General features: G+C 46.5%; 2 protein-coding genes across 3 annotated transcripts in view; one reads left to right on the forward strand and one right to left on the reverse strand.

Moving 5' to 3' along the window:
• The window catches only part of LOC135570247 (phosphorylase b kinase regulatory subunit alpha, liver isoform-like), a 40,452-nt gene extending 24,148 nt beyond the window's left edge, over positions 1-16,304 (forward strand). The window contains 6 exon segments of the mRNA XM_065016362.1: positions 167-268; positions 5,733-5,851; positions 11,015-11,068; positions 12,206-12,439; positions 13,851-14,051; positions 14,750-16,304. Of these exon segments, the coding sequence (XP_064872434.1) occupies positions 167-268; positions 5,733-5,851; positions 11,015-11,068; positions 12,206-12,439; positions 13,851-14,051; positions 14,750-14,923 (884 nt within the window). The 3' untranslated portion in view covers positions 14,924-16,304.
• si:dkey-163f14.6 (uncharacterized) overlaps positions 16,107-25,613 on the reverse strand; it is a 38,821-nt gene continuing 29,314 nt past the window's right edge. For both annotated transcript variants that reach the window (XM_065016359.1, XM_065016358.1), the window contains 3 exons: positions 18,238-18,444; positions 17,000-17,137; positions 16,107-16,725 (listed from right to left, as the gene is read on the reverse strand). In XM_065016359.1, the coding sequence (XP_064872431.1) occupies positions 16,571-16,725; positions 17,000-17,137; positions 18,238-18,444 (500 nt within the window). In that variant the 3' untranslated portion in view covers positions 16,107-16,570. The remainder of the gene's footprint in view (positions 16,726-16,999; positions 17,138-18,237; positions 18,445-25,613) is intronic.

Here is a 25,613-nt window from a genome sequence, read left to right on the forward strand (position 1 = left end):
GAATGGTAGAATAATCAGCTGTGTTCTAAAGGCCTCGGTAGACTCACCATCTGAACAGGGCTCTGGTAGTTCTTTCAGGTAGACCTGGTTAGTAGTGACACTACTGTATCTGGATGTTGAGCTGAATGGCCTTTAGTGTGGAAGTCTCTCTCTCTGTCCTCTGCAGGGGAGGAGGCCTCTGAGAGCCTGATGAACTTGAGTCCGTCAGACATGAAGAACCTGCTACACCACATCCTCAGTGGGAAGGAGTTTGGGGTGGAGAGGAGCAGTGAGTCTTTTCCAATCCCAAATCGACCCCTAGCCCCGACCCCCGAACCCTACATAGACCCCTAGTCCCGACCACTACATAGACCCCTAGCCCTGACCCCTACATAGACCCCTAGCTCCGACAACTACATAGACCCCTAGCCCCGACCCCTACATAGAACCCTACATAGACCCCTACATAGACCCCTAGCCCCGACCCCTACATAGACCCCTAGCCCCGACCCTACATAGACCCCTAGCCCCGACCACTACATAGACCCTAGCCCCGACCCCTACATAGACCCCTAGCCCCGACCCTACATAGACCCCTAGCCCCGACCCCTACATAGATCCCTAACCCCGACCCCTACATAGACCCCTACATAGCCCCTAGCCCCGAGCCCTACATAGACCCCTAGCCCAGACCACTACATAGACCCCTATCCCCGACCCCTACATAGACCCCTAGCCCCGACCCCTACATAGACCCCTAGCCCGACCCCTACATAGGCCCCGAGCCCTACATAGAGCCCTACATAGACCCCTAGCCCGACCCCTACATAGACCCCTACATAGACTCCTAACCCCGACCCCTACATAGACCCCTACCCCCGACCCTACATAGACTCCTACATAGACCCCTACATAGACCCCCTAACCCCGACCCCTAGCCCCGACCCCTACATAGACCCCTACATAGACCCTTAGCGCCGACAACTACATAGACCCCTAGCCCCGACCCCTACATAGACCCCTAGCCCCGACCCCTACATCGACCCCTACATAGACCCCTAGCCCCGACCCCTACATAGACCCCTACATAGCCCCTAGCCCCGACCCCTACATAGACCCCTACATAGCCTCCCTAGCCCCGAACCCTACATAGACCCCTACATAGCCACCCAGCCCCGACCCCTACATAGACCCCTACATAGACCCCTACATAGACCCCTACATAGCCCCCTAGCCCCGACCCTACATAGACCCCTACATAGCCCCCTAGCCCCGAACCCTACATAGACCCCTACATAGACCCCTACATAGCCCCCTATCCCCGACCCCTACATAGCCCCTAGCCCCGAACCCTACATAGCCCCTACATAGCCCCTATCCCCAACCCCTACATAGCCCCTAGCCCCAAACCCTACATAGACCCTACATAGCCCCCTAGCCCCGACCACTACATAGACCCCTACATAGCCCCCTAGCCCCGAACCCTACATAGACCCCTAGCCCCGACCACTACATAGACCCCTAGCCCCGACCCCTACATAGACCCCTAGCCCGACCCCTACATAGACTCCTATCCCCGACCCCTACATAGACCCCTAGCCCCGACCCCTACATAGACCCCTACATAGACCCCTAGCCCCGACCCCTACATAGACCCCTATCCCCGACCCTACATAGACTCCTACATAGACCCCTACATAGACCCCTAGCCCCGACCCCTACATAGACCCCTACATAGACCCCTAGCCCCGACAACTACATTGACCCCTAGCCCCGACCCCTACATAGACCCCTACATAGCCCCTACATAGCCCCTAGCCCCGAGCCCTACATAGCCCCCTACATAGCCCCCTACATAGCCCCCTAGCCCCGACCCCTACATAGACCCCTACATAGACCCCTAGCCCCGACAACTACATAGACCCCTAGCCCCGACCCTAGATAGACCCCTAGCCCCGACCCCTACATAGACCCCTACATAGACCCCTAGCCCCGACCCCTACATAGACCCCTAGCCCCGACCCCTAGATAGACCCCTAGCCCCGACCCCTACATAGACCCCTACATAGACCCCTACATAGCCCCCTAGCCCCGACCCCTACATAGAGCCCTACATAGCCCCCTAGCCCCGAACCCTGCATAGCCCCTACATAGCCCCCTAGCCCCGACCCCTACATAGACCCCTACATAGCCCCTAGCCCCGAACCCTACATAGCCCCTACATAGCCCCCTAGCCCCGAACCCTACATAGACCCCTACATAGCCCCTAGCCTCGACCACTACATAGACCCTACATAGCCCCCTAGCCCCGAACCCTACATAGACCCCTACAAAGCCCCTAGCCCCGACCCCTACATAGCCCCCTAGCCCCGACCCCTACATAAACCCCTACATAGCCCCCTAGCCCCGAACCCTACATAGACCCCTACATAGACCCCTACATAGGCCCCTAGCCCCGACCCCTACATAGACCCCTACATAGACCCCTACATAGCCCCTAGCCCCGACCCCTACATAAACCCCTACATAGCCCCTACATAGCCCCCTAGCCCGACCCCTACATAGACCCCTACATAGCCCCTAGCCCCGAACCCTACATAGACCCCTACATAGACCCCTACATAGCCCCCTAGCCCTGACCCCTACATAGCCCCCTAGCCCCGAACCCTACATAGCCCCTACATAGCCCCTATCCCGACCCCTACATAGCCCCCTACATAGCCCCCTAGCCCCGAGCCCTACATAGACCCCTAGCCCAGACCACTACATAGACCCCTATCCCCGACCCCTACATAGACCCCTAGCCCCGACCCCTACATAGACCCCTAGCCCGACCCCTACATAGGCCCCGAGCCCTACATAGAGCCCTACATAGACCCCTAGCCCGACCCCTACATAGACCCCTACATAGACTCCTAACCCCGACCCCTACATAGACCCCTACCCCGACCCCTACATAGACTCCTACATAGACCCCTACATAGACCCCTAACCCCGACCCCTAGCCCCGACCCCTACATAGACCCCTACATAGACCCTTAGCGCCCGACAACTACATAGACCCCTAGCCCCGACCCTACATAGACCCCTAGCCCCGACCCTACATCGACCCCTACATAGACCCCTAGCCCCGACCCCTACATAGACCCCTACATAGCCCCTAGCCCCGACCCTACATAGACCCCTACATAGCCTCCTAGCCCCGAACCCTACATAGACCCCTACATAGCCACCCAGCCCCGACCCCTACATAGACCCCTACATAGCCCCCTAGCCCCGACCCTACATAGACCCCTACATAGCCCCCTAGCCCCGAACCCTACATAGACCCCTACATAGACCCCTACATAGCCCCCTAGCCCCGAACCCTACATAGCCCCCTACATAGCCCCCTATCCCCGACCCCTACATAGCCCCTAGCCCCAAACCCTACATAGACCCCTACATAGCCCCTAGCCCCGACCACTACATAGACCCCTACATAGCCCCCTAGCCCCGAACCCTACATAGACCCCTAGCCCCGACCACTACATAGACCCCTAGCCCCGACCCCTACATAGACCCCTAGCCCGACCCCTACATAGACTCCTATCCCGACCCCTACATAGACCCCTAGCCCCGACCCCTACATAGACCCCTACATAGACCCCTACATAGACCCCTAGCCCCGACCCTACATAGACCCCTATCCCGACCCCTACATAGACTCCTACATAGACCCCTACATAGACCCCTAGCCCCGACCCCTACATAGACCCCTACATAGACCCCTAGCCCCGACAACTACATTGACCCCTAGCCCCGACCCCTACATAGACCCCTACATAGCCCCTACATAGCCCCCTAGCCCCGAGCCCTACATAGCCCCCTACATAGCCCCCTACATAGCCCCCTAGCCCCGACCCTACATAGACCCCTACATAGACCCCTAGCCCCGACAACTACATAGACCCCTAGCCCCGACCCCTAGATAGACCCCTAGCCCCGACCCCTACATAGACCCCTACATAGACCCCTAGCCCCGACCCCTACATAGACCCCTAGCCCCGACCCCTAGATAGACCCCTAGCCCCGACCCCTACATAGACCCCTACATAGACCCCTACATAGCCCCTAGCCCCGACCCCTACATAGAGCCCTACATAGCCCCCTAGCCCCGAACCCTACATAGCCCCTACATAGCCCCCTAGCCCCGACCCCTACATAGACCCCTACATAGCCCCCTAGCCCCGAACCCTACATAGCCCCTACATAGCCCCCTAGCCCCGAACCCTACATAGACCCCTACATAGCCCCCTAGCCTCGACCACTACATAGACCCTACATAGCCCCCTAGCCCCGAACCCTACATAGACCCCTACAAAGCCCCCTAGCCCCGACCCCTACATAGCCCCCTAGCCCCGACCCTACATAAACCCCTACATAGCCCCCTAGCCCCGAACCCTACATAGACCCCTACATAGACCCCTACATAGCCCCCTAGCCCCGACCCCTACATAGACCCCTACATAGCCCCCTAGCCCCGACCCTACATAAACCCCTACATAGCCCCTACATAGCCCCCTAGCCCGACCCCTACATAGACCCTACATAGCCCCCTAGCCCCGAACCCTACATAGACCCCTACATAGACCCCTACATAGCCCCTAGCCCTGACCCCTACATAGCCCCTAGCCCCGAACCCTACATAGCCCCCTACATAGCCCCCTATCCCGACCCCTACATAGCCCCTACATAGCCCCCTAGCCCCGACCACTACATAGACCCCTACATAGCCCCCTTGCCCCGAACCCTACATAGACCCCTACATAGCCCCCTAGCCCGACCCCTACATAGCCCCCTAGCCCCGACCCTACATAGACCCCTACATATCCCCCTACATAGCCTCCTAGCCCCGACCCCTACATAGACCCCTACATAGACCCCTACATAGCCCCCTAGCCCCGAACCCTACATAGCCCCCTACATAGCCTCCTAGCCCCGAACCCAACATAGACCCCTACATAGCCCCTAGCCTCGACCACTACATAGACCCCTACATAGCCCCCTAGCCCCGAACCCTTCATAGACCCCTACAAAGCACCCTAGCCCCGACCCCTACATAGCCCCCTAGCCCCGACCCTACATAAACCCCTACATAGCCCCCTACATAGCCCCCTAGCCCGACCCCTACATAGCCCCTAGCCCCGAACCCTACATAGACCCCTACATAGACCCCTACATAGCCCCCTAGCCCCGACCCCTACATAGACCCCTACATAGACCCCTACATAGCCCCTAGCCCCAACCCCTACATAGACCCCTACATAGCCCCCTAGCCCCGAACCCTACATAGACTCCTACATAGACCACTACATAGCCCCCCTAGCCCTGACCCCTACATAGCCCCCTAGCCCCGAACCCTACATAGCCCCCTACATAGCCCCTATCCCCGACCCCTACATAGCCCCCTACATAGCCCCCTAGCCCCGACCACTACATAGACCCCTACATAGCCCCCTAGCCCCGAACCCTACATAGACCCCTACATAGCCCCCTAGCCCCGACCCCTACATAGACCCCTACATAGCCCCCTACATAGCCTCCTAGCCCCGACCCCTACATAGACCCCTACATAGACCCCTACATAGCCAGCATTAGTAGTTTCTACAGTATTAATACATTTCCCGATTCTTCTCAAATCTTTGCAGGTGTAGTATTATTCTATTGAATCAAATGCATTGTTGTGTCTGTCTCCCTTTCTCCTGTGTCAGTGCGTCCTATGCAGTCCTCGGCCACCAGCCCAGCTGTCTCCATCCATGAGCTGGGTCACACTGGGGCCACTAAGACGGAGCGCACCGGCATCCGCAAGCTGAAGCGTGAGATCAAACAGGTATGGTCACGTCAGCTGACTATTGCATGTCATGGAGAGTATCTACATCAGGGTCTCCAACAGGTTCATCACCAGCTACCAGTAACTCCCAGTCTACCTATGAGTAGCTCGCCAAACTATTCTGAAAAAGCATTTATTTTTCATGTGTTCTACCGCAAACTGTCATAAACAAATCTCACTAGTATTAGACAAGTCAAGCTCCCGGCTACTATCCAATCAAATCAACGTTGACATTCAACCACCCCTGATGAGCCACAACTGGCTGAAATCAAATCCACGTTGACATTCAACCCTGATGAGCCAAAACTGGCTGAAAGCTGATGAGCCACAACTGGCTGAAAGCTGATGAGCCACAACTGGCTGAAAGCCAAACGGAACACATTATCTGACAATTAATTTCCAACAATATTGCCCCTTTTGTGTCTGTGTGGTGTGGGCTTTTGTGTCTGCGTGGTGTGGGCTTTTGTGTCTGCGTGGTGTGGGCTTTTGTGTCTGTGTGGTGTGGGCTTTTGTGTCTGCGTGGTGTGGGCTTTTGTGTCTGAGTGGTGTGGGCTTTTGTGTCTGTGTGGTGTGGGCTTTTGTGTCTGTGTGGTGTGGGCTTTTGTGTCTGTGTGCTGTGGGCTTTTGTGTCTGAGTGGTGTGGGCTTTTGTGTCTGAGTGGTGTGGGCTTTTGTGTCTGCGTGGTGTGGGCTTTTGTGTCTGAGTGGTGTGGGCTTTTGTGTCTGTGTGGTGTGGGCTTTTGTGTCTGAGTGGTGTGGGCTTTTGTGTCTGTGTGGTGTGGGCTTTTGTAGCCAGTTAGGGATTATAATAACTGTCTTCTGAGTAGACAGAATGACATTCCCCCAAGCAAACAGAATTTGGGAACAAGCTAGGAAAAAATGTACGTGTATCTTGTGAAATGTTTCATAATTTAAAAGTAGCTCTCATGTTAGAAAAGGTTGGAGACCCCTGATTTCCTTTGGCCTATCATTTAATCTAAAGGTTAGTATAGATCTAATCCTCTATAATATAATCTACAGGTTAGTATAGGCCTAATGCTCTATAATATAATCTACAGGTTAGTATAGACCTAATCCTCTATAATATAATCTACAGGTTAGTATAGACCTAATCCTCTAATATAATCTACAGGTTAGTATAGACCTAATGCTCTATAATATAATCTACAGGTTAGTATAGACCTAATCCTCTATAATATAATCTACAGGTTAGTATAGACCTAATCCTCTAATATAATCTACAGGTTAGTATAGACCTAATGCTCTATAATATAATCTACAGGTTAGTATAGACCTAATCCTCTATAATCTAATCTACAGGTTAGTATAGACCTAATGCTCTATAATATAATCTACAGGTTAGTATAGACCTAATGCTCTATAATATAATCCACAGGTTAGTATAGACCTAATCCTCTATAATATAATCTACAGGTTAGTATAGACCTAATGCTCTATAATATAATCTACAGGTTAGTAGACCTAATCCTCTATAATATAATCTACAGGTTAGTATAGATCTAATCCTCTATAATCTAATCTACAGGTTAGTAGACCTAATCCTCTATAATATAATCTACAGGTTAGTATAGACCTAATCCTCTATAATATAATCTACAGGTTAGTAGACCTAATCCTCTATAATATAATCTACAGGTTAGTATAGACCTAATCCTCTATAATATAATCTACAGGTTAGTATAGATCTAATCCTCTATAATCTAATCTACAGGTTAGTATAGACCTAATCCTCTATAATTTAAATCTACAGGTTAGTATAGACCTAATCCTCTTTAATATAATCTACAGGTTAGTATAGACCTAATGCTCTATAATATAATCTACAGGTTAGTATAGATCTAATCCTCTATAATATAATCTACAGGTTAGTATAGATCTAATCCTCTATAATCTAATCTACAGGTTAGTATAGGCCTAATGCTCTATAATATTATCTAAAGGTTAGTATAGACCTAATCCTCTATAATTTAAATCTACAGGTTAGTATAGACCTAATCCTCTATAATATAATCTACAGGTTAGTATAGACCTAATCCTCTATAATATAATATACAGGTTAGTATAGACCTAATGCTCTATAATATAATCCACAGGTTAGTATAGACCTAAACCTCTATAATATAATCTACAGGTTAGTATAGACCTAATACTCTATAATATAATCTACAGGTTAGTATAGACATAATGCTCTATAACATAATCTACAGGTTAGTATAGACCTAATGCTCTATAATATAATCCACAGGTTAGTATAGACCTAATCCTCTATAATATAATCTACAGGTTAGTATAGACCTAATGCTCTATAATATAATCTACAGGTCAGTATGGACCTAATCCTCTATAATATAATCTACAGGTTAGTATAGACATACTCCTCTATAATATAATCTACAGGTTAGTATAGACCTAATCCTCTATAATATAATCTACAGGTTAGTAGACCTAATCCTCTATAATATAATCTACATGTTAGTATAGACCTAATGCTCTATAATATAATCTACAGGTTAGTAGACCTAATCCTCTATAATATAATCTACAGGTTAGTATAGATCTAATCCTCTATAATCTAATCTACAGGTTAGTAGACCTAATCCTCTATAATATAATCTACAGGTTAGTATAGACCTAATCCTCTATAATATAATCTACAGGTTAGTAGACCTAATCCTCTATAATATAATCTACAGGTTAGTATAGACCTAATCCTCTATAATATAATCTACAGGTTAGTATAGACATAATGCTCTATAATATAATCTACAGGTTAGTATAGACCTAATCCTCTATAATCTAATCTACAGGTTAGTATAGACCTAATCCTCTATAATATAATCTACAGGTTAGTATAGACCTAATCCTCTATAATTTAAATCTACAGGTTAGTATAGACCTAATCCTCTTTAATATAATCTACAGGTTAGTATAGACCTAATCCTCTATAATATAATCTACAGGTTAGTATAGGCCTAATGCTCTATAATATAATATACAGGTTAGTATAGACCTAATCCTCTATAATATAATCTACAGGTTAGTATAGACCTAATGCTCTATAATATAATCTACAGGTTAGTATAGATCTAATCCTCTATAATATAATCTACAGGTTAGTATAGACCTAATCCTCTATAATATAATCTACAGGTTAGTATAGATCTAATCCTCTATAATATAATCTACAGGTTAGTATAGACCTAATGCTCTATAATATAATCCACAGGTTAGTATAGACCTAATCCTCTATAATATAATCTACAGGTTAGTATAGACCTAATGCTCTATAATATAATCTACAGGTCAGTATGGACCTAATCCTCTATAATATAATCTACAGGTTAGTATAGACATACTCCTCTATAATATAATCTACAGGTTAGTATAGACCTAAACCTCTATAATATTATCTAAAGGTTAGTATAGACCTAATCCTCTATAATATAATCTACAGGTTAGTAGACCTAATCCTCTATAATATAATCTACAGGTTAGTATAGACCTAATGCTCTATAATATAATCTACAGGTTAGTAGACCTAATCCTCTATAATATAATCTACAGGTTAGTATAGATCTAATCCTCTATAATCTAATCTACAGGTTAGTAGACCTAATCCTCTATAATATAATTTACAGGTTAGTATAGACCTAATCCTCTATAATATAATCTACAGGTTAGTAGACCTAATCCTCTATAATATAATCTACAGGTTAGTATAGACCTAATCCTCTATAATATAATATACAGGTTAGTATAGACCTAATGCTCTATAATATAATCCACAGGTTAGTATAGACCTAAACCTCTATAATATAATCTACAGGTTAGTATAGACCTAATACTCTATAATATAATCTACAGGTTAGTATAGACCTAATGCTCTATAATATAATCTACAGGTTAGTATAGATCTAATCCTCTATAATATAATCTACAGGTCAGTATGGACCTAATCCTCTATAATATAATCTACAGGTTAGTATAGACATAATACTCTATAATATTATCTAAAGGTTAGTATAGACCTAATCCTCTATAATTTAATCTACAGGTTAGTATAGACCTAATCCTCTATAATATAATCTACAGGTTAGTAGACCTAATCCTCTATAATATAATCTACAGGTTAGTATAGACCTAATCCTCTATAATATAATCTACAGGTTAGTAGACCTAATCCTCTATAATATAATCTACAGGTTAGTATAGACCTAATCCTCTATAATATAATCTACAGGTTAGTATAGACATAATACTCTATAATATTATCTAAAGGTTAGTATAGACCTTATCCTCTATAATATAATCTACAGGTTAGTATAGACCTAATCCTCTATAATTTAATCTACAGGTTAGTATAGACCTAATCCTCTATAATATAATCTACAGGTTAGTAGACCTAATCCTCTATAATATAATCTACAGGTTAGTATAGACCTAATCCTCTATAATATAATCTACAGGTTAGTAGACCTAATCCTCTATAATATAATCTACAGGTTAGTATAGACCTAATGCGCTATAATATAATCTACAGGTTAGTAGACCTAATCCTCTATAATATAATCTAAAGGTTAGTATAGACCTAATGCGCTATAATATAATCTACAGGTTAGTATAGACATAATACTCTTTAATATAATCTAAAGGTTAGTATAGGCCTAATGCTCTTTCTGTATGTTTGATTCTAGTTAGAAGATATGATGACAGAATGCTCTTTGTGTATAGTAGTAATAATGCTGTAATGTTGTATGGTTCTGATTGCAGTTGGATGACTCGTCTCGTCCGATCAGCGTGGGTTGAGTTTGTTAGTTAATAGTCATATTGCCTCATCAGCTGTAATCTCCACAGCCAGACCATAATGAAACCAACAATCATAACATGACATGAAGCCACCAGCTGAAAGCCCATTCATACCAGCTGTACTAGAATACAGTCAGTAGTGCCTTACCTCATGCTGAGCTGCTGATCATGTTTGCCTGTTTTCTAGCCCACATCTTTAACTGTGTCTGACGTTTGATCATAATCTAAACTGTATTTACAAGGTGTGAGTTTGACTTTCCTTCACGCCGTCATCCCCTCCTTCTGTGTCTCTCCCTCGACGACAACATGACGTCTTCTCCGTGTTGATCCTTTCCAGATGAGTAACAGCGGCTATTCCATCAGCAGCAACGTCACCTCTCCCCGTTCCACGGTAAACCATGAACCATGTCTCCCTCATTGTCCCGTGTTCACTAAACCACGCAGACGAGGTTCACTCTGAACGGTTGTCTTTCTTCGTTACATTGCCTTATGCTTGCTGTACTAACATGTACTGGCCTGTAGCATGCTGGTGTCGTCATGGTAACATGTACTGGCCTGTAGCATGCCGGTGTCGTCATGGTAACATGTACTGGCCTGTAGCATGCCGGTGTCGTCATGGTAACATGTACTGGCCTGTAGCATGCCGGTGTCGTCATGGTAACATGTACTGGCCTGTAGCATGCCGGTGTCGTCATGGTAACATGTACTGGCCTGTAGCATGCTGGTGTCGTCATGGTAACATGTACTGGCCTGTAGCATGCTGGTGCCGTCATGGTAACATGTACTGGCCTGTAGCATGCAGGTGTCGTCATGGTAACATACTGGCCTGTAGCATGCTGGTGTCGTCATGGTAACATGTACTGGCCTGTAGCATGCTGGTGTCGTCATGGTAACATGTACTGGCCTGTAGCATGCTGGTGCCGTCATGGTAACATGTACTGGCCTGTAGCATGCTGGTGTCGTCATGGTAACATGTACTGGCCTGTAGCATGCTGGTGCCGTCATGGTAACATGTACTGGCCTGTAGCATGCTGGTGCCGTCATGGTAACATGTACTGGCCTGTAGCATGCTGGTGCCGTCATGGTAACATGTACTGGCCTGTAGCATGCTGGTGCCGTCATGGTAACATGTACCTGCCTGTAGCATGCTGGCCCATGTTGACTCCTACCCTTTGGGTGGTGGACCATTCTTGATACACACAGGAAACTGTTGAGCGTGAAACACACAGCAGCGTTGCAGTTCTTTACACAAACCGGTGTGCCTGGCACCTACTACCATACCCCGTTCAAAGGCACTTAAATCCTTTGTCTTGCCCATTCACCCTCTGAATGGCACACATACACAACCCATATCTCAAGGCTTAAAAATCCTTCTTTGACCTGTCTCCTCCCGTTCATCTGTACTGATTTGAAGTGGATTTAACAAGTTACATCAACAAGGGCTCATAGCTTTCACCTGGTGTGTGTGTGTGTATGTACCGCAGCATGAGTACTGTGTACGTAAATGAACATGTATCTCCCCCTGTAGTGGTGCAGCAGCCCCTCCACCCCCAGTGGTATCCTGTCCCCTGTAGGCCCCGGGGGGTCAGACAGCCACCTGCAGTGGGAGGAGCGGCAGGGCCAGTGGCTGAGGAGGAGACGGCTGGATGGGGCCATCAACAGGGTCCCAATGGGCTTCTACCAGAAGGTGTGGAAGATCCTGCAGAAGTGCCACGGCCTGTCAATAGATGGATACGTGCTGCCTTCCTCTACTACCAGAGAGGTATGTAGTGTCAGTCTGTCTATATATGGATATGTGCTGCCTTCCTCTACTACCAGAGAGGTATGTAGTGTCAGTCTGTCTATATATGGATATGTGCTGCCTTCCTCTACTACCAGAGAGGTATGTAGTGTCAGTCTGTCAATAGATGGATACGTGCTGCCTTCCTCTACTACCAGAGAGGTATGTAGTGTCAGTCTGTCTATATATGGATATGTGCTGCCTTCCTCTACTACCAGAGAGGTATGTAGTGTCAGTCTGTCTATATATGGATACGTGCTGCCTTCCTCTACTACCAGAGAGGTATGTAGTGTCAGTCTGTCTATATATGGATATGTGCTGCCTTCCTCTACTACCAGAGAGGTATGTAGTGTCAGTCTGTCAATAGATGGATACGTGCTGCCTTCCTCTACTACCAGAGAGGTATGTAGTGTCAGTCTGTCTATATATGGATACGTGCTGCCTTCCTCTACTACCAGAGAGGTATGTAGTGTCAGTCTGTCAATAGATGGATACGTGCTGCCTTCCTCTACTACCAGAGAGGTATGTAGTGTCAGTCTGTCAATAGATGGATACGTGCTGCCTTCCTCTACTACCAGAGAGGTATGTAGTGTCAGTCTGTCTATAGATGGATACGTGCTGCCTTCCTCTACTACCAGAGAGGTATGTAGTGTCAGTCTGTCTACAGATGGATACGTGCTCCACTACCAGAGAGGTATGTAGTGTCAGTCTGTCTATAGATGGATACGTGCTCCACTACCAGAGAGGTATGTAGTGTCAGTCTGTCAATAGATGGATACGTGCTCCACTACCAGAGAGGTATGTAGTGTCAGTCTGTCTATAGATGGATACGTGCTCCACTACCAGAGAGGTATGTAGTGTCAGTCTGTCTATAGATGGATACGTGCTCCACTACCAGAGAGGTATGTAGTGTCAGTCTGTCTATAGATGGATACGTGCTCCACTACCAGAGAGGTATGTAGTGTCAGTCTGTCTATAGATGGATACGTGCTCCACTACCAGAGAGGTATGTAGTGTCAGTCTGTCAATAGATGGATACGCGCTCCACTACCAGAGAGGTATGTAGTGTCAGTCTGTCTATAGATGGATATGTGCTCCACTACCAGAGAGGTATGTAGTCAAATCAATAGATTGATCAAATGGTATTTATATAGCCCTTTTTACAACTCCATTAATAATGTGCAGTAACCCCCCTAGACTCCCAAACAGCAGCACGGCATCAAGGAACATCTCTCAGTGTTTCACATTTAGAACAAAAGTAGCTTCCCTATAATAGTAGGAAATAAGATTTCCTTTCAGACACTATGATTGGCACAGACAGATCCCTTGATGGAGATTCCATCTGTGTCTGGGAAAGCGTTCTGACTCTTGACGTCGTGTCCCTGCCTGCCAGATGACAGAAGGCGAGATCAAGTTTGCGGTGCACGTGGAGTCTGTTCTGAACCACGTCCCCCAGCCAGAGTACCGACAGCTGCTGGTGGAGGCTGTGATGGTGCTGACGCTGGTGGCTGACATGGATGTGGACAACATCGGAGGAATCATCCTGATCGACCGCATCGTACACATGGCCAATGACCTCTTCTTACAGGACCAGGTAAGTTTGAGCCAGAACGGCCCATAGGGGAGGAGCCTATTTCCTGTTTCTGTAGCGTGATGTACGAGGAACTACACCCTCTGGAACATCTGCAAGCAGAGACGGGTCCCATTTGAAAGTGTTTGGTTTGACTCGACCGGGGATCGAACCCCCACGTTTCCAATCTCAGAGTGGAAACTATTCCCACAAGGCCACAGAGATGGTCACTAGAAAGTAGTGTCCTGTAAAGGGTTAATGTGTAATGGTCACTAGAAAGTAAAGGGTTAATGTGTAATGGTCACTAGAAAGTAAAGGGTTAATGTGTAATGGTCACTAGAAAGTAGTGTCCTATAAAGGGTTAATGTGTAATGGTCACTAGAAAGTAGTGTCCTGTAAAGGGTTAATGTGTAATGGTCACTAGAAAGTAGTGTCCTGTAATGGGTTAATGTGTAATGGTCACTAGAAAGTAGTGTCCTATAAAGGGTTAATGTGTAATGGTTCAGTTCAGTGACCTGGATGTTTGTCCTGTATCGTTGCCATATTATCATGTTAACTAGAGTCACGTGTCTCTTCCTGACTCGTCCATATGACTATCATAACATAACATGGTGTCAGAAGTGGGATCCGAGCCCCACGTCTCAGTTTGTAGTAAGACCTATTCTCTAACTATAGACAACATGATATGTATCTACCTATCAGCCATGTCCTCTATGTTCCAGAGGACCCATGGAGCCAATGAGTACTTCCTGGAGAAGGATCCAGCCACGGGGATATGTCACTTCTTCTATGACAGCGCCCCTAGTGGCAGCTACGGTACCATGACCTACCTCTCCAAGGCTGTGGTCACATACCTACAAGACTTCCTGCCGCAGTCTACCTGTCTCATGCAATGAGGTCTCAGACTGGGTTTGATGTAGAGCACTCTCTCCCTGGCCTCGCAGGCAGCTATCAAGAGAGTCTAGTCAAGTAATATATTATAGTGTGGAACGAAATACTACTGCCTAGTTCTCCCCAAGTGTACACTCCTTCACTCCCATTCAAGGATGATTTAAAATCATTGGATTGAATTCTTGAAGTGAATGAGTGCACACTTCAGAGAGAAGGGGTGAACTAGTCTTAGGTAGGAAGTTGGATGGGGTTTGACCTATGACCTATGACTAAGATAATCACAACACACACTCTACTCAAAGGAGTTTTATTGCAGCTAATTGATTGATTATAATCAATAATATAGCAGGTTTCAAATTAAATATATAATTAATTATAATTAAATATATGTTTGTTGTTTATTTTGAGTGTTGGACGACACGCGGTACTAAAATTATTTATAATTTTAACATTTAATATATATGTGTGAATCAGACGGAGTTGTTTAAAAGGATCTAATATGATATAATGAGTGTATTTGACCTAGCCCTCCTCTATTGTATCAGTCTCACCCTGTGTTGTGGGGTTATAAACCTATCCAGAAGTTACTATGTTATCCCCTGTTGAAGTACTGCAGCGGACTGTACCTTTCATCCCACTGTACAACGACATTTACCTCTCATGTTATCTGAGGTGTGGCTCATCATCACCACTGTATGTGTCACAAATACTGTGCATTTATCCATATGTACCCGGAGCATGTCAGCAATGCCTTCATAGCTGCTAATGTGTATGTGAATGTTTATCTGTGAAGTAAAAATAATGACAATGTGATTATATATATAACATGGTTGAATCAGTCCAACAGTGGTTCATGCCATATTTCAGCCTTTAGCCGTAGTCATTCAGTACAACACTGTGTGTTAGACATTAGCATCCCAGCATGCTTACAGTTGAGACCATAAGGGAAGGGAGAATCTGTTCTGCAGTTAAGGACGACTGAGGCTGAAACAGTTCTGTTTTTGTGTCTAACTTTATTTTATATATTTAAAAAGAGACTATACATATAGTGGATACATAGAAATAATGTATTTTTAACAAAGTACTATGACTGTTTATATAACAGACTCAAGTACAATTAATACTGTCACTTTTAATCAAAAAATTACATTTGATATTCCTATAGACATGGCCATGTTATAAGTCTGCAGTTGAGGACATTTTGACACATGGACCAAGTTGAGGACATTTTGAAGGGGATCAATTCTACTAATCAATTATCACAGTGTCTGCCACCATGTTTTCATTATGTTTTTACTCATTCATTCACACTACCTTGTAAAACAACATGTAATCACTTGAGGGAAATATATTTAAATGCCATCAATTAAATCCCTAAACTAATAACGTGTTCTTCTGGTTTCTCTTCAGCTATATGTCTGTAATATGCAGTCCAAGCCTCTATCAATGTTACAGATATGTTCTGGATGTGACAATAATATTTTAATAGTTTTTATACTGTTCTCAGTAATGATTTGACAAAAAAAAAAATGTAAGGCCTGACAACATGTAGATTCAATAGTAGAAGTCATTGTTCAAGAGCCGAACAGAGGGATGGTGGAAACAATATAATAAATGACATGTATATTTAAATGATCTCCACACGATCTCTGCTACACATTACTCTGCTGTTCTCTCCTGGGCTGACACTTCTTCCTACTGTAGGGGGAGAGGCGGTGAGAGGCAGGACAGGAACACTGGTAACTTCCTTTATGGTTCAGGCACAGGTGAGAGCAGCCACCATTCTTACGGCTGCACTCGTTGATATCTGTTGATGAAACAGGGCAAAGGCCTGGTCAGGAAAATATCATTGGAAGTGATTTGTGATCGTAGATTTGTCAAAGACTTCCGTTTGATCAATTTATGTCGACTGTATGGGTGTGTGTGTGTGTGTGGGTGGGTATGTGTGTGTGTGTGTGTTAGTGGGTGGGTGGGTGGGTGTGTGTGTGTGTTGTGTGTGTGGGTGGGTGCGTGTGGATGTGTGTGTGTGTGGGTGGGTGTGGATGTGTGCGCGCGTTAGTATGAATGTGTATTCATCTCACCTCTGCAGTGGTGTCTGTCTGAGGACAGTTTGTAGCCTCTGGGACAGATACAGCGGTGGGAGCCAGGCAGGTTCACACACTTCCACTGACACCGGTGTCCAGGTACACTGACCTCTGGCTCCTCACATTCATTGATGTCTGTAAAAGGATCAGTGTCATACCAGCAGTTGAAGACAACCTGATCGCCATACACATTCTGTTTGCTGAATGACATTGTTGTATCTATTTTCTATTGATTCCACTAAACTACGTGGAATTGTTTTAAGAATGAATTGTTTTAAGAATGTCATTACCATTTTATTTTATTTTTGAATTTTAAGACCACTTGAAGTATAAAATATATACAGTACCAGTCAATTTATTTCATAGTTTTGATGTCTTCACTATTATTCACTATTATTCTACAATGTAGAAAATAGTAAAAAAAAAATAAAGAAAAACCCTTGATTGAGGTGTCCAAACTTTTCGCTGGTATTGTATACTTCCATACATGTTTTTCAACTGGTACTGAGGACCCTTCAGAAGAGTCTTGTGAGCGTTGTAGATCAAAATACGTGTTTGTGAGAGTCTGACCTTTCCACAGAGGGGTCATATTAGTGTGTAGCCCAAACAGTTTGGACGCGACAGACAGAAGTTGGCAGATCGTCTGTACCAACTTCAGAGGTGTCCCAAGATGCTTGTGGGGGGTCATAGAGCAAAAGGGAGAACCCCATCATGTTCTTGAGTCTAATCTTTCCATAGTGATGTTCGGACGCTACAGACAATATATATATTATTATTTTTTACCCCCAATTTCATGGTATCCAATTGTTAGTAGCTACTATCTTGTTTCATCACTACAACTCCCGTACGGGCTCGGGAGAGACGAAGGCCGGTTGGGCACGAACCCAGAGTCTCTGGTGGCACAGCTGGCACTGCAGTACAGCGCCCTTTAGCCACTGCGCCACCCGGGAGGCCCTACAGACAATATTTTGAGAGAATGACTTTCGGGATGCCTCATGGTCTGACAAACACCGCTCTAGCTCTGTCACCTTTCACCGCAGATGCAGAAGTCTGACATCGGCTGATGTGGTGGATTGAAATGTCTCCAGCATAAATTGATGGATTTTTATGGGAGGATTATGCTAATTAGATTTCCGCGAGAGTAATTAAGAGAGAGAGATATTCCACTAGTCTAATTAAAAGTTGTGGCATTCTATTCATTTCTGCTAAACCTGCGGCATCCCAGTGTCTCCTACCTACACACTCCTTTCTGGACAGGTTTCCTCCAGGTATCGGGGTTGAGGGTTGTTTCCTGTACCCTGCGGGACACTCAGCCACACAGGCCCTTCCGTCCCCGGCCAGGGTGTGTCCGTAGGGGCAAGAGCAGCGGAACGAGCCGAAGGTGTTGACGCAGGTCTGCTGGCAGCGCTGTTGCTGCTGGCCCTCCACACACTCATCCACATCTGCACCGAGGACACACACACGCACAGGAACACACACACACACAATTAGGAAAGTGGCCTGTCTGATGCAGATGTCACAAAGGTCCCGAGATGAAAGAGTAGAGCAGCTCTGTCTCGCTTTGATTCTCTCTGTCTCGCCCTGGCACACCTCATTACCATGGAGACCAGGCTTGCACTGTTGGCTTTCATGTACGACAAAGGTGATGTGTGACGATGGCCTTTTGTTTTGATCGTGTTCAGCGTTGTGCTGCGACAGCAGGATGTGTTAGCTAACATCCACCTCTTCTGTTGTGCTGCGACAGCAGGATGTGTTAGCTAACATCCACCTCTTCTGTTGTGCTGCGACAGCAGGATGTGTTAGCTAACATCCACCTCTTCTGTTGTGCTGCGACAGCAGGATGTGTTAGCTAACATCCACCTCTTCTGTTGTGCTGCGACAGCAGTATGTGTTAGCTAACATCCACCTCTTCTGTTGTGCTGCGACAGCAGGATGTGTTAGCTAACATCCACCTCTTCTGTTGTGCTGCGACAGCAGGATGTGTTAGCTAACATCCACCTCTTCTGTTGTGCTGCGACAGCAGGATGTGTTAGCTAACATCCACCTCTTCTGTTGTGCTGCGACAGCAGGATGTGTTAGCTAACATCCACCTCTTCTGTTGTGCTGCGACAGCAGGATGTGTTAGCTAACATCCACCTCTTCTGTTGTGCTGCGACAGCAGGATGTGTTAGTTAACATCCACCTCTTCTGTTGTGCTGCGACAGCAGGATGTGTTAGCTAACATCCACCTCTTCTGTTGTGCTGCGACAGCAGGATGTGTTAGCTAACATCCACCTCTTCTGTTGTGCTGCGACAGCAGGATGTGTTAGCTAACATCCACCTCTTCTGTTGTGCTGCGACAGCAGGATGTGTTAGCTAACATCCACCTCTTCTGTTCCACTGATTGGATCGGCAGCCCTGGTCTCAGTGGTCTGGTTTCAATATGACAAATACAGAGAATAACAGACTGGGAGAAAAACATCTGCTTTATAGAGGAAGCTGCAGTGTGTGGAAAACAACTCATGAAGATATATCAACTACTGTACCTGCTAGTTGAGCTCCTGCTCTTTCCCAGGAGAGCACCTGTAGCTGTGTATGTAGCTGTGTATGTAGCTGTGTATCTAGATGTGTGTGTGTGTGTGTATGTGTGTGTGTGTGTGTGTGTGTGTGTGTGTGTGTGTGTGTGTGTGTGTGTGTGTGTGTGTGTGTGTGTGTGTGTGTGTGTGTGTGTGTGTGTGTGTGTGTGTGTGTGTGTGTGTGTGTGTGTGTGTGTGTGTGTGTGTGTGTGTGTGTGCCTTCATGTATGCGCATGTACAAACCATTTGTTTCTGTGTACATACCACTGCTGGCCTATAGGAATGTGTAAATGAATATTTATCTCTGCTGTATGGTATGCCTGTCTGAGTCAGACAGATTATAGCATGTGTAGATATTGTGCTAGTCAGCTCTGTCTACAGGAGAAAACCACCTGTTCATTCAACCACCTGTCTATAGACAGTGAATCATGGTAGTACTTTATTCTGAGATGCAAATGTTGGGTTACTACCTGGAAATAAGCTATGGAGGGAAAATAGAAAGAGTGAGAAAGTATTTACTCAACTGCTAAACACTTTTTTTTTTAACAGAAGCCAATTTCAACCTTTTAAGGTGGTTATTTAAGTTATTTACTCGACACCCAAAACCAAATGCCCAGCTGTCACAAGAGACGACTTTGTAGGTGCACCGTGGAACAGAGATCATGAAACATATATTAACAGGGTCTTTCCTCAGGCTGTGGCTTGTTCCTCTGCAGTGCTGCCTTGTGATCAGAGTGTTACAGATGTTATGGATCAAGAATGTATAGCTCTAAATGGGGGATTCTCAGGCTGTAAAAACATCACTGAATTTAGGGGGCATCGTGATCACATCGTAGACCCTGTTGGTGCAGACACTACAGCTGTTCTTTATGGAGGAAGACATCTTGGCTAGTCAGAGACTGTGGACAGAAGACATCTTGGCTAGTCAGAGACTGGAGGAAGACATCTTGGCTAGTCAGAGACTGTGGACAGAAGACATCTTGGCTAGTCAGAGACTGTGGAGGAAGACATCTTGGCTAGTCAGAGACTGTGGAGGAAGACATCTTGGCTAGTCAGAGACTGTGGAGAGAAGACATCTTGGCTAGTCTGAGACTGTGGACAGAAGACATCTTGACTAGTCAGAGACTGTGGAGGAAGACATCTTGGCTAGTCAGAGACTGTGGATAGAAGACATCTTGGCTAGTCAGAGACTGTGGAGGAAGACATCTTGGCTAGTCAGAGACTGTGGACAGAAGACATCTTGGCTAGTCAGAGACTGTGGAGGAAGACATCTTGGCTAGTCAGAGACTGTGGACAGAAGACATCTTGGCTAGTCAGAGACTGTGGACAGAAGACATCTTGGCTAGTCAGAGACTGTGGAGGAAGACATCTTGGCTAGTCATAGACTGTGGAGGAAGACATCTTGGCTAGTCAGAGACTGTGGACAGAAGACATCTTGGCTAGTCAGAGACTGTGGAGGAAGACATCTTGGCTAGTCAGAGACTGTGGAGGAAGACATCTTGGCTAGTCAGAGACTGTGGACAGAAGACATCTTGGCTAGTCTGAGACTGTGGACAGAAGACATCTTGACTAGTCAGAGACTGTGGAGGAAGACATCTTGGCTAGTCAGAGACTGTGGAGGAAGACATCTTGGCTAGTCAGAGACTGTGGACAGAAGACATCTTGGCTAGTCAGAGACTGTGGAGGAAGACATCTTGGCTAGTCAGAGACTGTGGACAGAAGACATCTTGGCTAGTCAGAGACTGTGGAGGAAGACATCTTGGCTAGTCAGAGACTGTGGACAGAAGACATCTTGGCTAGTCAGAGACTGTGGACAGAAGACATCTTGGCTAGTCAGAGACTGTGGAGGAAGACATCTTGGCTAGTCAGAGACTGTGGAGGAAGACATCTTGGCTAGTCAGAGACTGTGGAGGAAGACATCTTGGCTAGTCAGAGACTGTGGACAGAAGACATCTTGGCTAGTCAGAGACTGTGGAGGAAGACATCTTGGCTAGTCAGAGACTGTGGACAGAAGACATCTTGGCTAGTCAGAGACTGTGGAGGAAGACATCTTGGCTAGTCAGAGACTGTGGACAGAAGACATCTTGGCTAGTCAGAGACTGTGGACAGAAGACATCTTGACTAGTCAGAGACTGTGGAGGAAGACATCTTGGCTAGTCAGAGACTGTGGAGGAAGACATCTTGGCTAGTCAGAGACTGTGGACAGAAGACATCTTGGCTAGTCAGAGACTGTGGAGGAAGACATCTTGGCTAGTCAGAGACTGTGGACAGAAGACATCTTGGCTAGTCAGAGACTGTGGAAAGAAGACATCTTGACTAGTCAGAGACTGTGGACAGAAGACATCTTGACTAGTCAGAGACTGTGGACAGAAGACATCTTGACTAGTCAGAGACTGTGGAGGAAGACATCTTGGCTAGTCAGAGACTGTGGAGGAAGACATCTTGGCTAGTCAGAGACTGTGGAGGAAGACATCTTGGCTAGTCAGAGACTGTGGACAGAAGACATCTTGGCTAGTCAGAGACTGTGGACAGAAGACATCTTGACTAGTCAGAGACTGTGGACAGAAGACATCTTGACTAGTCAGAGACTGTGGAGGAAGACATCTTGGCTAGTCAGAGACTGTGGAGGAAGACATCTTGGCTAGTCAGAGACTGTGGAGGCAGACATCTTGGCTAGTCAGAGACTGTGGACAGAAGACATCTTGGCTAGTCAGAGACTGTGGACAGAAGACATCTTGACTAGTCAGAGACTGTGGACAGAAGACATCTTGACTAGTCAGAGACTGTGGAGGAAGACATCTTGGCTAGTCAGAGACTGTGGAGGAAGACATCTTGGCTAGTCAGAGACTGTGGAGGAAGACATCTTGGCTAGTCAGAGACTGTGGAGGCAGACATCTTGGCTAGTCAGAGACTGTGGACAGAAGACATCTTGGCTAGTCAGAGACTGTGGACAGAAGACATCTTGACTAGTCAGAGACTGTGGACAGAAGACATCTTGACTAGTCAGAGACTGTGGAGGAAGACATCTTGGCTAGTCAGAGACTGTGGAGGAAGACATCTTGGCTAGTCAGAGACTGTGGACAGAAGACATCTTGACTAGTCAGAGACTGTGGAGGAAGACATCTTGGCTAGTCAGAGACTGGAGGAAGACATCTTGGCTAGTCAGAGACTGTGGACAGAAGACATCTTGGCTAGTCAGAGACTGTGGAGGAAGACATCTTGGCTAGTCAGAGACTGTGGACAGAAGACATCTTGGCTAGTCAGAGACTGTGGACAGAAGACATCTTGGCTAGTCAGAGACTGTGGAGGAAGACATCTTGGCTAGTCAGAGACTGTGGAGGAAGACATCTTGGCTAGTCAGAGACTGTGGACAGAAGACATCTTGGCTAGTCAGAGACTGTGGACAGAAGACATCTTGGCTAGTCAGAGACTGTGGAGGAAGACATCTTGGCTAGTCAGAGACTGTGGACAGAAGACATCTTGGCTAGTCAGAGACTGTGGAGGAAGACATCTTGGCTAGTCAGAGACTGTGGACAGAAGACATCTTGGCTAGTCAGAGACTGTGGACAGAAGACATCTTGACTAGTCAGAGACTGTGGAGGAAGACATCTTGGCTAGTCAGAGACTGTGGAGGAAGACATCTTGGCTAGTCAGAGACTGTGGACAGAAGACATCTTGGCTAGTCAGAGACTGTGGAGGAAGACATCTTGGCTAGTCAGAGACTGTGGACAGAAGACATCTTGGCTAGTCAGAGACTGTGGACAGAAGACATCTTGACTAGTCAGAGACTGTGGACAGAAGACATCTTGACTAGTCAGAGACTGTGGACAGAAGACATCTTGACTAGTCAGAGACTGTGGAGGAAGACATCTTGGCTAGTCAGAGACTGTGGAGGAAGACATCTTGGCTAGTCAGAGACTGTGGAGGAAGACATCTTGGCTAGTCAGAGACTGTGGACAGAAGACATCTTGGCTAGTCAGAGACTGTGGACAGAAGACATCTTGACTAGTCAGAGACTGTGGACAGAAGACATCTCGACTAGTCAGAGACTGTGGAGGAAGACATCTTGGCTAGTCAGAGACTGTGGGTGAAGACATCTTGGCTAGTCAGAGACTGTGGAGGAAGACATATTGGCTAGTCAGAGACTGTGGAGGCAGACATCTTGGCTAGTCAGAGACTGTGGACAGAAGACATCTTGACTAGTCAGAGACTGTGGAGGAAGACATCTTGGCTAGTCAGAGACTGTGGAGGAAGACATCTTGGCTAGTCAGAGACTGTGGAGGAAGACATCTTGGCTAGTCAGAGACTGTGGAGGCAGACATCTTGGCTAGTCAGAGACTGTGGACAGAAGACATCTTGGCTAGTCAGAGACTGTGCACAGAAGACATCTTGACTAGTCAGAGACTGTGGACAGAAGACATCTTGACTAGTCAGAGACTGTGGAGGAAGACATCTTGGCTAGTCAGAGACTGTGGAGGAAGACATCTTGGCTAGTCAGAGACTGTGGACAGAAGACATCTTGACTAGTCAGAGACTGTGGAGGAAGACATCTTGGCTAGTCAGAGACTGGAGGAAGACATATTGGCTAGTCAGAGACTGTGGACAGAAGACATCTTGGCTAGTCAGAGACTGTGGAGGAAGACATCTTGGCTAGTCAGAGACTGTGGAGGAAGACATCTTGGCTAGTCAGAGACTGTGGACAGAAGACATCTTGGCTAGTCTGAGACTGTGGACAGAAGACATCTTGGCTAGTCAGAGACTGTGGACAGAAGACATCTTGGCTAGTCAGAGACTGTGGAGGAAGACATCTTGGCTAGTCAGAGACTGTGGACAGAAGACATCTTGGCTAGTCAGAGACTGTGGAGGAAGACATCTTGGCTAGTCAGAGACTGTGGACAGAAGACATCTTGGCTAGTCAGAGACTGTGGACAGAAGACATCTTGACTAGTCAGAGACTGTGGAGGAAGACATCTTGGCTAGTCAGAGACTGTGGAGGAAGACATCTTGGCTAGTCAGAGACTGTGGACAGAAGACATCTTGGCTAGTCAGAGACTGTGGAGGAAGACATCTTGGCTAGTCAGAGACTGTGGAGGAAGACATCTTGGCTAGTCAGAGACTGTGGACAGAAGACATCTTGGCTAGTCAGAGACTGTGGACAGAAGACATCTTGACTAGTCAGAGACTGTGGACAGAAGACATCTTGACTAGTCAGAGACTGTGGAGGAAGACATCTTGGCTAGTCAGAGACTGTGGAGGAAGACATCTTGGCTAGTCAGAGACTGTGGAGGAAGACATCTTGGCTAGTCAGAGACTGTGGAGGCAGACATCTTGGCTAGTCAGAGACTGTGGACAGAAGACATCTTGGCTAGTCAGAGACTGTGCACAGAAGACATCTTGACTAGTCAGAGACTGTGGACAGAAGACATCTTGACTAGTCAGAGACTGTGGAGGAAGACATCTTGGCTAGTCAGAGACTGTGGAGGAAGACATCTTGGCTAGTCAGAGACTGTGGACAGAAGACATCTTGACTAGTCAGAGACTGTGGAGGAAGACATCTTGGCTAGTCAGAGACTGGAGGAAGACATATTGGCTAGTCAGAGACTGTGGACAGAAGACATCTTGGCTAGTCAGAGACTGTGGAGGAAGACATCTTGGCTAGTCAGAGACTGTGGAGGAAGACATCTTGGCTAGTCAGAGACTGTGGACAGAAGACATCTTGGCTAGTCTGAGACTGTGGACAGAAGACATCTTGACTAGTCAGAGACTGTGGAGGAAGACATCTTGGCTAGTCAGAGACTGTGGAGGAAGACATCTTGGCTAGTCAGAGACTGTTGACAGAAGACATCTTGGCTAGTCAGAGACTGTGGACAGAAGACATCTTGACTAGTCAGAGACTGTGGACAGAAGACATCTTGACTAGTCAGAGACTGTGGAGGAAGACATCTTGGCTAGTCAGAGACTGTGGAGGAAGACATCTTGGCTAGTCAGAGACTGTGGAGGAAGACATCTTGGCTAGTCAGAGACTGTGGACAGAAGACATCTTGACTAGTCAGAGA

This window comes from Oncorhynchus nerka, unplaced genomic scaffold (assembly GCF_034236695.1).
Source record: "Oncorhynchus nerka isolate Pitt River unplaced genomic scaffold, Oner_Uvic_2.0 unplaced_scaffold_1010, whole genome shotgun sequence".
NCBI classification, from domain to species: Eukaryota; Metazoa; Chordata; class Actinopteri; order Salmoniformes; family Salmonidae; genus Oncorhynchus; species Oncorhynchus nerka.